The sequence below is a fragment of the Capsicum annuum genome, chromosome 1, assembly GCF_002878395.1.
Source record: "Capsicum annuum cultivar UCD-10X-F1 chromosome 1, UCD10Xv1.1, whole genome shotgun sequence".
Classification (NCBI taxonomy): domain Eukaryota; kingdom Viridiplantae; phylum Streptophyta; class Magnoliopsida; order Solanales; family Solanaceae; genus Capsicum; species Capsicum annuum.
The window spans coordinates 4093221-4107657 of NC_061111.1; the positions used below are offsets into that span (position 1 = coordinate 4093221).

At 32.5% G+C, this 14437-nt stretch overlaps 2 protein-coding genes across 2 annotated transcripts; one reads left to right on the forward strand and one right to left on the reverse strand.

Annotated features, from left to right (window-relative positions):
* The first annotated feature begins 2203 nt into the window (after positions 1–2203).
* On the forward strand, positions 2204–4460 carry LOC107852260. Its single transcript, XM_016697325.2, has 2 exons — positions 2204–3165; positions 4079–4460. The coding sequence occupies exons 1-2, from the start codon at positions 2369–2371 to the stop codon at positions 4146–4148; spliced, it is 867 nt and encodes a 288-aa protein (XP_016552811.1). The 5' UTR covers positions 2204–2368; the 3' UTR covers positions 4149–4460.
* Positions 4461–5141: 681 nt separating this feature from the next.
* LOC107864798 (serine/threonine-protein kinase RIO1) lies at positions 5142–11870 on the reverse strand. The gene is made up of 12 exons (XM_016711223.2): positions 11451–11870; positions 10064–10192; positions 8938–9030; positions 8779–8858; positions 8213–8326; positions 7592–7665; positions 7409–7485; positions 6837–6920; positions 6668–6760; positions 6451–6558; positions 6279–6350; positions 5142–5914 (listed from the first exon to the last, which is right to left on the reverse strand). The coding sequence occupies exons 1-12, from the start codon at positions 11766–11768 to the stop codon at positions 5480–5482; spliced, it is 1677 nt and encodes a 558-aa protein (XP_016566709.1). The 5' UTR covers positions 11769–11870; the 3' UTR covers positions 5142–5479.
* Between the last annotated feature and the right edge of the window lie 2567 nt (positions 11871–14437).

A 14437-nucleotide genomic window follows, 5' to 3' on the forward strand; every position in this document is an offset into this window, starting at 1 on the left:
TACCTTAGACCGGCATTGCCATTATTAATTTTTGTTGTGTCGTCAATATTCTACTTGTTTACACTTTGATTGTCATTATCATATAGAGTATCTATATAGGTTGTTGGTAGCATAAGAAAGAGATATATCAATTCATTCATACATCATTAATGTAATAAAAAATTAATTGTAATATCAATTCGTACATCTTTAAAGGTTTCATATATCTTTTCTTTAAAAGAAAAAAATCATTCAATTTGATATCTATTTTAAGTATCGATTAAATTGATTTTGCAATCATAAGACCTATTTTAAATAAAATACTTTCCATTGATATATATATATATATTCTTATTTTCAATATTCAAATTCGAGACTTTTTAAATGATTTTATCCATGGCCTCACCGCCATTGGAGGCTGATTTCATTGTAAGGCGAAAGGACAGATACAAAGATTGGTCACATTTGCAATGTGGTTGTCTACTTTGTCTTTGGCAAAAATACAAATACAGACAATATTTGTTTTGGCCTAGTTTTAAAAAGAGAAAAAAAAAAACATGTATCATTCATGTGATGATGTTTGATAAAGCATAATATTTGCTACTATTTCATTTTTTATGAAAATCATGATATAAATCAAATAAGTAATAGATATTGACATAAGTGATGAATTCAGAATTTAGGGTTTACAAATATTTAAAAGATTTGAACACATATATTATTTTTTAAAGCTTTAAGGTTTCACCGGTGTTTTTCTAAATCTTATATCAATTTTTATATATTTTTTTTATATAATTATATCTAATTTATATCGGATTTAATGGGTGTCAGAGCACCAAAAAACAGGCTATAGGTCCGCCCCTAATTGACATGATTATAAATTATTTTATTAAAAAGAAAATAAAATATTTAAAAGATATTAATTATTTTTGGCTTAAAAAGAATTTCACATTAATTAGAATATAGGCATTAAGTGGCCTTACTTATTAGCCATTATTTATCCATCATAAATTTACAATTTGTCAGAAAATGAATTGCTTCTCTAACTCCTTCCATTTTTTTTTTATTCTTTTTTAATTTCCGATGTTTAATATTTGTATTCGCACATTACATAATTCATTTTTGAAGACAATATTTCTAACAAGATTTTTTCATTTCGGAGACACCGTCTAATTAACTCCTTTAATTTGTTTGTTTTCTTTTCTAAATATCTTAATGTATAGTCACTCAGGGGTAGGGCGGAGCCACCTTTCATTCAGGGGTTCACCTGAACTTCATTCGACAGAAAATTATATTATTTTTACATTTTTTTATATAGTTAAAATATTTTTTATGTATACATAATACATGTTGAAAACCTTCGACTATTTCATATATTTACTTCTGAATCCCTCAATAAAAATTTTGACTCCGATACTTTACTCAATTGCAGTATGAAAAGGGACAAGGGTGAGTCTTTTGATTCAATGGAAAAATGAGACAAACCAAAAGCTCAATATCATTGACAAAAATGAGAAAAAAATCAAGAAAATAGGAAGGATAAAAAAAATATTAAAAAAAAAAGAAGAAGATATACACTCTATTTTTACCCATCTAGAAACTCTTGACTTTCTTTTTTCTATTTCATTTTTTTTTTCATTGCAATGCGTCACTGCCTACTATCTCAAATATTAATCATTTTTATAATTAAAGATTTTTAACATTTTGCTAAAGATGTGAGCAGAAACCTTAAGAGTGCGCAATATGGTGGACTTATTTCCACTAAAAAGAAAAAGAAATCTCATATTTAAATTTTTTTTTTTTAGTTTTTCATTTGGTGTTCGATATCTGCATTAGAGTCCGATTAATTTGAATTCGTGCCAAGTAAAACTCCATTCGGAGGATAGGAGGATACGTTTTATATGTTTCCTCCTTGTGAAACTTCCTAAACAAGTCGTGCTCTTTTCATTTTAAAAGGGTTGTCAAATTTTACTTTTCGAGAGTCAATTAAATTAATTTAATAATTTAAAATTTAAAAATTATAAAAAAAATACTATAAATTGTAATTCTTTCAAATGAATATTGTAATAAATAAATAAATAAATAAATTATTAAACATTAATTAAAACTCCGACTCTTAAATAGTAAAAGAATTATGATTAAGTATTTTAAAAGGGTCGGTGTAACATTTATACTTGGATCCGGTTAAGATTCTATTATAATTTTTCCTTTTCCCCATAGGTACCTAACATACAAAAAGCAAGGTAGAATTAAATAAACAAGTTTGTTAAATGGACCCAAAAGGAAAAAATCAAATTCATTTATGACAATGCTCCCATAACCTTCCCTTTTCTACACACACATCATACCACAAAAAAAAAATCCTCACAATTTTCTTCATCCAACAAGCATGTTAGATTCAAGAAACCAAGAACCCATTGATCATATGCCAATTCTTGATCCAATTACAACTTCAAATTACACTTATAATAATAACACTTACCAACTTTTCAATTTTGCCCCTACAAATGATAATGGAGTTGAAGATATGTCACAACAACATGTTGATTTAGTTGATGTTGATCAATCTGGTGTTTCTTCACCACCCTTATGGAAAAACACCTCATCAAGAAGCCATGATCCCTCCTTTCAAAACTCAATAAATCATCGGTTAAACTCACCTAGCCTTAGAGCTCTAGCTATAGCTCAAGGCCAATGGGAACTCATGGAAATGGTCAAGAACATGCCTGAATCTTGCTATGAATTGTCCCTTAAAGATCTTGTTGAGAAAAATGATCAAGAACAATGCTTGATAAATAAAGAGGAAGGAAGTTTTACTAGCACTAATGATCATCAAGAACAAGTTGTGCAGCAAAGGGTGAGAAGCATAAAAAGGCAAGAAAGTAGCAATATGAATGGTGATCAAAAGAAGCGTAAAGAAAGTTTTGAAGATAAGGGGTCTTTTCTAAAGGTGTTTTTTCCAATTCCACCGAAGGTGAAGAATTCAACAAAAACAAGTGGTACTAAAGTTTCACCAAAGGTGTTAGCAGAAGGTGGTACAGATAAATCAGAGAAAGATTGGTGGAAGAAGAGATTTTCTTGTTCAAGTGAAAGTGATAGTAGCAAAACAGGTAGTAGTAGTAATAGTGAAAGTACTGGTAGAAGTGGTAGCAGTGGCAGCAATGATAGCAGAACAAGTACTAAAAGGTATGTTCAAGTTGTTGATTTGTTTAACTCAATGATATTATTGGCCTTGTTACTTTGAATGTTATGAAAGAGGGTCTTGGAGCAACGGTGAAGTTGTAGTTGTGTGATAGTATAGGTCAGGTGTTCGAGCCGTGGTATCGGTTACTTGGGCTGACTAGGGACTGCAACGTGGATTGTTTCGTGCACCGTGCTTCCCCTTATTGTCTTAAGACCTATAGGTTAGGGGTTTGAGCCGTGGTATTAGTCACTCAGGCTGCCTAGTGGCTATAACGCGGATTGCTTTGTTCACCAAATTGCCTTCTTTTTTGTTTCTTTGAAAATGAGTTTGGAGACACTTGGGGTTCTTAATATTTTGACTTGCTGAATGAATTGGCATTATATTTATGTGGTAAGATATTAAGGTGAAATTCTTTAACAGATTGGAATGATCAAAGCAAAGATTGATTTGGATTTGTTAATGGATTGATCCTTTTATCTCTTCTTGGCTGTTTTATTACTATTGTATTCAAGTTTGCCGAAAATTGAACAAGACTTTTGACTAGTTTAATTTGGTAACAAATTGGGACAAACAGAACATAACAAAGAAAAGTTTTTTGCTCTTTTGTGGGGATTCAGTAAAAGTAGGTAAGCTTTTAATGGAAAACTATTAAATATTTTTCATGTTTTCACTTATGAATTAGGCCAAAGTAGGAAATCTTGCAAAGACTAAATACTCTGAAAGACGATGCAGATTTCCTTTCTCACTTTGATTTAGCATATTCTGTTGTTTTGTCATGTATAATATGTGGATGATCATGTATAATGAGTGTGTAATCTATGTATATCTGTCCGGCTATTCGTGTAAAGATTCCAAATTAAGCATGTTCTGTTGTTTTCCCCAAGCTAAAAACTGTTTTCTTGTTCTTTAATGCAGGAAAAAGAAGGGTTTTTTAACCAAATTGTGGTCAAAAACATGCTTTGGTAAAAGCAAATCAGCAGAATGAAGACAAACCAAATATAATCTTTCTTGTTTGGTTTGGTTATGAGACATGTAAATCATTCATACTTTTACCAAGACTTACAGATGAAAAAAATCCTGTAAAGTTCTTTGATAATAATCTCTTTTTGTTTCTGTATTAGTAGATTTACTGTAAAAGAGTTTTGCAATGTATCACTGTATAATTCTTTGGAGTGGTTACGTCGATATGTCTTCCCTTATTCCCGACATTCTATAGTACCCTGAAAGTGCTAGGAGCACCAACATTGTTTGGATCTGATCTATTTACTCGGCAATTCATCAACGGGCTTTGTTCTTTCGTTTTTGCTTTTCCTTGTTTGGCAATTTATAGATGGATATATTTGTTAGAAGAATGTTCAAGTTGTCAATGCTAGATCAAAACAGGTTTGTGAAGACAGATTCTCGTCACTTGGTTTTCAGAGCTGAGCCAACTGATTCAGTAGTCTCCCTCCCTCTCGACTCTTCTTAACACTTAGGTTCTCTAGTTTCTATACTGCGGGGTACGTTGATCCATCCGTCTTCGTTTTACTATTCATAGGTTTGTATCTATTAAGTCTCAAGCTCCACTTACGCACAAAAGCCGAGCCTTTCCTTGGGTCCGATATGATTGATCGGTTTAGGTAGCGTGGCCGGCCTACTACGGGCACCTGTAGGGATTAGTGTGTGAGACCGCAATCCACAAACTGATGCATGAGACTCCCAAATTGCAGGAAGAACATATGTCAAATCAAGCCATCTATGTGATTACTTGGTGATTTGGAACAGAAGACATTGAGTTGCAGCATAAAACATAAAGGCTAGGGCAATCACAAAAGTCAAGTCCAGATCAATTATCTTTGTCCCCTACTTTTCTTGAAGGTACAAAATTGTCAACGTCCTGAGTTGACTCCCACAAAAAAAAACAAGATTTTGAAGTACTTGATCTAATACAAGTCATAAAACATTTGTGTGGTTGTAATTTATAAGGTAAACTGAAAAATTTTAAACTAAGGTATTTCTAAATAAAAAAGTATTGACATTCTTTTTCAAAACAGATTATAAAGAAAATATGCTACATAAATAAAGGCAACTGGCCTAAATTCCATCAATAAAGGCAGCTGGCCTAAATTCTTAAAAGGCAAACCAAATCCTATGTGCCTGAAGTATAGACTGGAAAAACATGGTTAAAATACATGGAAAATAAGTTATACTGATTGTCAAAAATGGTGAAAGTTGCTACTTAGGTGACAACTTTCATTGCAGCACCCTTCATTCTGTTCACTATTAAAACTTTAACCTCTAAAACCTAAGAACAACTTTTACATTGCAGCTAATTGATTACCTATACTTTTTGGCCTTGGCCAACTTTTTCTTCTTCTTCTTCACAGCTTTTGGTACTTTATGTTTCCGCGCCTCCCTTTTCTCTTCTTTAACCTTTTTCTTGTTCTCTTTCCTAGCTGCTTTCTTATCAGCAGCTGTTGGTTTCTCACCATCAGATGATGAGCCTTCACTACAATCACTTTCATCGTCATCATCTGACTCGGACTCTGATTCACTATCAGATGGTTTGTCCATTTCAGCATTGGCGTCTAGTCCCCGCTCGTCAATTTGTTGGTTCTGCTGATTTTCTGCCGAAGGGCTTGTCCCTGTGAGAGCCTCCTTCAGACCTGTAATAGTTTTGTAGTACATGTCTCCTGTATCCTCACCACTAATAATGCGTTGAACATCTGCTTCAGCGTCTTTGACATGATCAAGAGTCTTGGGAATAAATGACTGCAATATATAACAATGGTGAGAGCATTACTCAGACGACACTTTTCAGGGACAAAAGATCTTAGAAATCCATCGAGGTGTATAACCAATTTATCAAAACAAGCCAAAACCACAGAAGAATTCGCTCGAACACACTGTGTCACCAATATGACTGCAGTTCTGAGAAACGACCATTTTTCCCGGCTTTTATCTGGAAAAGAGATAACACAACACTATCTTTTTCGACGGTCCTAACTTACTATCCCTTCCTGCTTTAGGGACGTCGATTAAAATTGCAAGTACAATCAGACCATGTGAGAGAGTTTGCCTTGACTTGCTATGACGGTAACAAAGAACAAGTTTAAACAACTAGCAGTAGCAATACCTGAATAAACACAGAGTCGGCGATTTCTTCTTCGGCAGTCATCTCACCTCTAGCCAAAATTCTCTCTTGAACCTAGTATAGTAATTTAAATATCCCAAGTCATTTGAACGTAAAAGAATTTGAATCATCATTTAGCACATATTTGACCATCCAATGCATGTATGAGCCATACCTTCTCCAAATAGCTATCCACTGAATAATCATTTATACAAGGATCAACTATAAAATCGAACAGCTCCCGAATTCTCATAACAGCCACACCATGCTTTTTAAAGAAGTCCTGCATGCCGCCGCCACCAGCACTAATTAACACACTCATATAGCTGGTGTGTAGCTATAAGTTAGCTTTAATCTGAAATTGTCATTTTTGCTTTACAATGAGAACTTACAGAAACGTGTATACAATCCTCTCGGAGGAAATCAAGTGCATGAGGATGGTCAAGATCAACTGATTGTGAAACATCAATAACATATAGGTGACCCTGTAAAGTGTGAAACAATTAAAAGTCAGTGCCTACAACTATGAGTTTAGCTATACATATAGGGATAAAGGCGTACCTCGAAATATAGGATATTATACTCGCTTAAGTCACCATGCACTAGCTTGCATTTCTGATACAAAGTTCTCATCGCCATTATGATCTGGCAAATGTAATGTAGTTAATGTATCAAAGTAGGGTAGAATCACATGGCACAGTGCCCATTCTAAAAGCCTCTTCACATGTTAAAATATGCATCTGACATCATTAAGCAGTTTTATTTGCAAGTAGCATCAAGTTCCTTAATCAGTGGTTCTAGTGTGGTATAATCAGAATTCAAAGCTTAGTTTGACCATGCCAATGTGAGCTCATATCTGATGGAAGAAGTCCAAATGATACAAGCACTTTTAGTTCGGCTTATCCTTTCTTCTCCCACCGAGAAAATTAAATAAAAGCATAAATTTAATACAAAAGGGCCACCAAGGAATTCCATTGTCTAAACAAACTGCTAATAACTCAAGAGAGTGAAAGTTTTCTAAAAAGTGACAAAATAATACGTCAAAGATCACTCTTGTGATACTGATCAAGTGATCTTAGCAAGATTACAAGATGTCTGTAATGTAATCTTAATATTAAGAGATAGAAACAAACCTCCACATAACATTCACGTAACTTGTCAAGAGATAAAGCAGCATCCTTTAGTCGAGGTGCTGCCCAGCCTCCTTTCCCTATCAAACAAAAGTTTTACCATTCTGTTAAACCACAGAGCATAATGAACAGAAATTCCACAGAAACACAAAGCAAGAGAAAGCTGCTCATGTTCCATGCTATTACCTATGAATTCCATAACAAGAACATGAAGCCTCAAGAGAATTGGAGCTGGGCACCTGATTCCAGCTGCTCTTAGCCTGCAATCCCAGTGACAAAATAACATAAGTTGTTCTGCTCAAACGAAATTTGATGTACAAGCCAGTTTTCACACACGAGATAAACTAGAAGGTTAACCCATAACTGGATATGAATAGTTTACTATATGTCACTATTTCTTAAAAAGCCAATAAGGAAGAGAATGTTCTGCACAAGCATGAAACTAAAAAGTAAACGCATATCCAGAAAAAAGACTAAGCTTAGAACAGAATTCAAACAGAAATTGTGCTCCTTTTTTATTTTTTAAGGAAAAAGGATGATTTGTACTCAGAAACAAACTGTGTAATGAAACTCCTTTAGCAGGCAAGGATTGCTGCTTAACATCTCCAGGAGCAAGTGTGCAGCTATTACACATTAAAAATTCTAAAATGTGCTTTCTTAGTTAAGCTACAGTTCTCATCGGGTCTATTTTCTTCCATCAAGAAGCAAAATAAAAATAACAAAAATAACAGAAAAGAAGAGAGGGAAAGAAGCCTGTAAGATCCAAAAGCTACAAGATCAAAGATTTGAGAAAGAGAATTTACATACCTCATTAGATTCCTCATTTCTTTCTCAGCCCATGTTTTAACCATTTTCCGTGGATTGTGCTTGCAGTATCCATATCTGAAGCGGTAGTCACCCTGTACATAGCGATCTCTATCCCTGATGTTGCAAAGAACAAGTGTAGTGGTTAGCCAAGAGGATTAAACAAATGACAAGTCCAGTAAGCTGTCAGAATATGCAAAACTGCAGCACAAGCAAGCAAACCATTAAATATTATAGCACACAAATAACTAAAACATATGTGGCATAATTGGCACAGAAATTAAGTAATGAAACATTTTGGCCTTTTGGGTATTAGTACAATAAGGATCTTACAACGTTATATATATTTATCTTTCTCATTTTACATACATTTTCACCTCAAATTGTTTGTGACTAACACAAAGTTGCTAATTCTTAATTTGATTCTCTTCATCCTAGTGCAAGTTCTAGTGCGGGCGTGCACACAAACAGAAAATTATTTTAAGGGAACATGAATATAAGCACCATAGATAAAACTGTAACTAGAATATTACAAATTTTAAATAGAAAAGAAAAACCACAGGACATACTTGAATACAAGAACTGAAGTTTTGTATACTTTGATCGCCAATTCCTGACCATCGGCTTTTGTTGCATGATAAACATTAGCCTGTTAGACAGTAAGAATAGGAGTTTTAACTGCAACATCTTTAGTGAAAAGAAAACAAACAAGTAGAAGTTATAGTTACCTCTTTCCCAGTTGAAATACAGCCATTAATATCATTAAAGACGCCGCGATTCAGCATTTTAAACAAAACCATTCTTGTTCTTGGATCAATTGCCTGGAAAATAAAAGATAGATCTTTCGAAGAATTAATAATGTACTGATTGCATTAATATGTCACATGACCAACAAAGAACTATGTACCTGAGAGAACATGTGCACAAAAATAAAGTCAAGCTCAAGTTATTGATTTTGGATATAAAGTTTCAATAGATAGGTAATTTTGAAAAATGACCTCAGCCATCATGTAGGTGTAATCTGGCTCAGAAACTAGAGATTCTTGAGTTTACTTTGCAGTCAAGCATTTTAGGAACTGGAATAATAGAAATCATATGAAGGACAAAGAAATAGGACACTTTTATCAAGAGTTATGAGGAAATAAAAGATAAGTGGACCAGAAGCCGCTTTGGAAGTCTTAGATGGGAAAAATCCGGTTTTGAGACTCGAAGTTTGAAGTTCTCGTAGACCAAAAAGAAGGGCATTACACAACAACAACAACAATCCCAGAGTATTACCACAGATGGGGTCTAGGGAAGGTAGAGAGCAAGCAATCAGCAGACATTACCTCTACCTGTTTCCAAAGAGAAGGGCATCAACCAGAGGATGGGAAATGTTTAGCTAGTACACAGAAGGAAAGTTATTGATCACTTAAGCTGGTGTACAGAAGGAACTGGCTGGATTCTGTGACATTCAGCATCTCTACAGTCGGACAAAAATATTTAGACAAGGGAACTTCATGAACTAGGATTACAAGAATAAAAGACGTTGGCAGCAAAATAATACTAAACCAATACAGAGCTAGTACTCACATCTAGAATGCTTGGTCACTTTAAAAAGTAAAAAATAAAAGCTCACCAAATATCGATAGCTCTAATAATGAATGCTAGCTCATACTTAAATGCCATTCAGTAGGCTGAGGAAACAACAATAGCCCACTAGTGCACTTCGGAATAAGTTGTAATCATCACTATCAAAATTACATTGATCCACAGAAAATAGTTAATTCTAGTCAATTTTCATTTCATAGGAGTCAACAAAAAGGAACTTTAACATTCACATACTGACAAAGAGTTGTCAGTTATCGGTCTTACCTGTTCAACAGTGGCACGGTCTGCTTTCTCAGTTGTTTTAGTTTTACCAATAGCCATATCCCGAACAGTTCCACGAATTGCGGTAGTCACAGAGTTTGACATGCCAACGTTAATCCTCCCTTCCCATTCCTGCAAAACGCCAATTCACTCCAGAAGCTATATGAAAAAAACTCAAGCCGGATCACATCTTAATGGTTGCCTTCTGAGCTTCCCCAACTAGGAAAGAAATATTTTCATATAATCTTAAACTCGCTTGCACTCATTTTACACGATATGCTTTCATTAAGGAAACTATATTCCTTATGCTTCCGATTTTACTAGAGACATCTCCCAATAAAAGTCAAAGACTTTTGAATTAAAGGTGGAAATTTGAAATTTTAGTCTGTCCTACAGAATATTAGCTCGTCGTTTATGAACACCTGTTGATAAAAGAGCAATTTAGTAGCTTGTGTTTTGTTTTGCTTATCTGTTTAAAGTCTTCACTTTTGTACCATAACCTGCTTATTTATTCAATCCTATGGACAAAGGGGGTCAAGTTTTTGCCTCAATTGAAAAATAACAGACTTAAGCTTAACTCAGTAACAACATTAGCACAATTCAACTAGACAAAAAATTAACAAATAAGATTAAGCAATGGCAGTGTTGTCGAAGGTGTGCTTAAGGCCTTAAGCGAGGCTGAAACCATATTGAGCACTTCGCCTCGCTTAATGTGTGGTTTAGTGTTGTCATCAAGGCTCTAAGACATACCTTTTCTTGCCAATGAGCATTTCATGAAGAGGCTACATTAAACAATTGAAATTTCACTTTACCGTTATTTTTTCCAATTTCATTGTGCATGTATTTGTTGTTCGTGCTTATAATTATCAGTCTTGAACTAAACATATGTAGTTACATTTATTTCTCCATTTGTGCCTTTTTCATTAAACAATGCTTTATTTGCCCTCTGCACTTAAAGCCCCAAGAGGCCTTCGAGCTTTTTTTGCGCTTTTCACTTCTATACCACTAATTTTACGTTACCCAAAGGGCGAACCTCTGATATGATAAAACTTAACTCACCAACAGTATTATTACATTTTAATTCAGGGAGAACAGAAAATATAAAGAACAAAGATCCACACTTTTCTAGTTTAACTATGCTTCAAAACTACCTTACAAGGTGAAATAAGCTTAAAATCACCAACAATATTACTTTCAAATTCAAAGGAACTAAAAATGTTTCTCTCTTTTTTTCTCAACTAAGCTTTAGAATTACCTCTACAGGTAAAGCTATAATATGATTAAGCTTAACTAGCTAACAATAGTACATACAAATCCAAGAAAACTAAAAGTAAGTTAAAAAAAATTCAAACTTTAAAATAAAAAAAAAACACTAGGTATTAAAAATTACCTCTAATGGTGAAGCTTTAATATGATTAGCAAATTTCTGAGTACGATTAGAAAGTGGTTGTAAAGTTGAAGAATTGGGTCGACTATGAACTCCACCATGAGCATTTGGCCTTCTTGTTTGGATATTAAAACCACCACCACCATTTATAGATTCAGAATCAATATCTTTAGTGTCCAAATAATCCAAAGCTTCACCTATTTCTGAGTCTGATGACCATGACAACTCTTCCTCTTCCTCTTCTAAATCTTCATCAAATTCTTCATTTTTCACATCTTCAGCTTTGTGGGGTTTCTCTAAATTGACAGAAAGTTCAGCCATTTATGGAATTTGAAGATTTTTGGCGGTGGAAGATGGTGGCGCTGACAGTTATAGAGGGAGCAGTGGAGGTTTAAGGACAACAATTTGTTTAAGGTGGTTTAATTGGGTCGAATGGGCCTATGTAGAATGTTTATGTTGTCAATTTGGGCCGGGTATACTCTTTTAAATAGGAAAAATGACAGAAATTAGCATTCTTAAAATTATAATTACAATAAATAGTAATACTTTTTTAAAATTACAACTTATGACAAAAATAACAATATTTTACCCACTTCATAATAATAGAAGAATATATATTTTTCAATTGTGCATATGTATTTATGAGTAATACATATATATTTGTATATGTATTTATATAGTAACATTTTACTTAAATACAAATACAATTTGCTATTTTTCGTAATTATAAAATTGTTTCTATAAAAGTTATAATTAAGGCTACAGAGTTGCTATTTCTGTCATTTTATTATAGAGATTTTGTGTCATATATGTTTATATATACATGTGAGTCAGATATGTATTTCTGTAAATATATATACAGATATATATTCATGTTTTTTTACCGTAAATACATATGTAGATCTGTATGTCTATTTATTTTGTATATTTTTTGAATATGTATATATCATATAGATATTTGTCTTTTAAAGATAAAAGATAAAAATAGAAGAGTAAAAAAAAAAGAAGTGAAAAAGGGAAAAAAAAAGAAGAAAGAGAAATAAAAACTAGAAATAGAAGTGTAAAAATAAAAGCAAAAAATTTTTTAAAAAAAGAATAAGAAAATGAAAAAAATATGAGAAAAGGAAAAAAAAACGAAAAAAGAAAAAATAAATAAAAAGGGAAAAAAGGAAAAAAAAAAAAAAGAAAGAGGAGAAATAGAAGAGAGAAAATAAAGTGGAAACAAAAAAATGGAAAAGAAAAAGAAATTAAAATAAAAATAAAAAGATAAAAAATAAAAAAACTAAAAAAATAAATAGTTAGAGATATAAGAGAATGATATTTTGAACTTTTGAAGATCATGGAAATAATAATCTTCATATTTGATTTTGATTTAGAAAAGGAATCTACTAATATAAATAAGTAATTTATGAAAATTTAATTAGATGGGATAATTATTCCTTATTTAACTCAACTAATTTGAGTAAAACAAGGATAGTAAATCTTGTTGTATATGTATTTGTATAGCAACAGTTTACTTAAATACAAAATACAATTTGCTATTTTTTTGTAATTATGAAACTGTTGCTATAAAAATTGCAATTAAGACTCTATAGTTGCTATTTCTGAAATTTTTCCGTTGATTGTTATACATTCGCTGAATGTATGATAAATCTGATTTACCTAAAATTAAGGAATAAGGAATCAATAAATGTATCCCTATTCCTTAAATTATGTTATTTAATTACCTGATGTTAATTATTGTATGAGTTAAAATAGTAACTGAAATTTGAATTTCAAAAACAAAAAATCTTAAACATTACATTTAATTGTCTTCTTTTCTGATTTACTTTTCTGTGTAAAAATTTTTTTGCTCGTACGTTCTTGTGAGAAAAATATATGAATATCTCAATATTGTTGCGTCATTCAGATGTATGGGAGACGAAAATAAGTTTTAAAGCATACAAAAGTGATGCTATTGTTGTTTCTGAAAGTATTAACTTTGCGAAATTGGTTGCGACAATCGCGATGGAATTGAGTATTGATGATGTTACAAAAAAAATTGAAGTAAAATATATTGTTGATGGTAATTCTTCACCAATTATCATAAGAAATGATAATGGAGTCAAGGTTTATATTGAGTTGAAGAAACAATGTTCTGGGCTTATAAGTTTTCCGCTATGTATAACAACTTCCAACAAATCGATTAAGGATATCGAGTTTGATAGCGAAACCGAGGCTGTAATGTGTATTGAAGGTAGTGAATTTGATTTGGTTGCGCTAACTGTTGTTGAAACGCAAACTTAGTATTCATTATACGTTCCAAAATTTGAAGATAATAATTTCATTATTGATTGCAAGAACACTGAAATAAAAGTGAACCACCTTTATAAGGATAAGCAAACTTTGGTATCGGTTATGGCGAATTATGCGATATCTAATGGATTTAACACCTTTACTAAACGATCTGATAAACAAAGGTATGGAATAAATTATTAATTTTTATTTGTAGATGTTGTGAAGGATGTTGTTGTGTTGTAATAGCATTTGTTAAACGAGTTTTATTATTGACTGTAATTTCTGGCTTTGCTGTTTGCATAAAAAAGCGTATAATATTCCATCATACATGCATGCGAATGTATAATAACTGTAACCATTTAGTTTTGATTTTCTTATTTAAATTAAAGATTTTATATGTATGTGATTAAATGGACAACATGTTTTAAAATTTATTTGCAGCTATCTGTTACATTGTCGTGTCAAAGATTGTAAATGGGTCCTGAGGGCGTATTCGATGAATCATTCAAAAATCTTTGTGATAAAGACATTTGATTCGGAACATAGTTGTAGCTTGAGTGATGGAATTCTGAATAATTTGGTTGCGACAACAACTTTTGTCAGTAAGTTTACTGCACCAAAGTTAATTAATTACAAGAGAATACACACACCGGCGGACACAATTGAAGAGATGAAGGCCGTATACGGTGTTGATATTAACTACATGATGGCTT

Excerpts from the sequence above, each read along its gene's own strand:
- LOC107852260 (XM_016697325.2), top strand. The coding sequence starts at position 2,369 with ATGTTAGATTCAAGAAACCAAGAACCCATTGATCATATGCCAATTCTT. Across the intron at positions 3,166-4,078 it reads AGCAGAACAAGTACTAAAAG|GAAAAAGAAGGGTTTTTTAA; the intron begins GTATGTTCAAGT and ends TCTTTAATGCAG.
- LOC107864798 (XM_016711223.2), bottom strand. The coding sequence starts at position 11,768 with ATGGCTGAACTTTCTGTCAATTTAGAGAAACCCCACAAAGCTGAAGAT. Across the intron at positions 6,351-6,450 it reads TGGATAGCTATTTGGAGAAG|GTTCAAGAGAGAATTTTGGC; the intron begins GTATGGCTCATA and ends TTACTATACTAG. Across the intron at positions 5,915-6,278 it reads CCGACTCTGTGTTTATTCAG|TCATTTATTCCCAAGACTCT; the intron begins GTATTGCTACTG and ends TATATATTGCAG.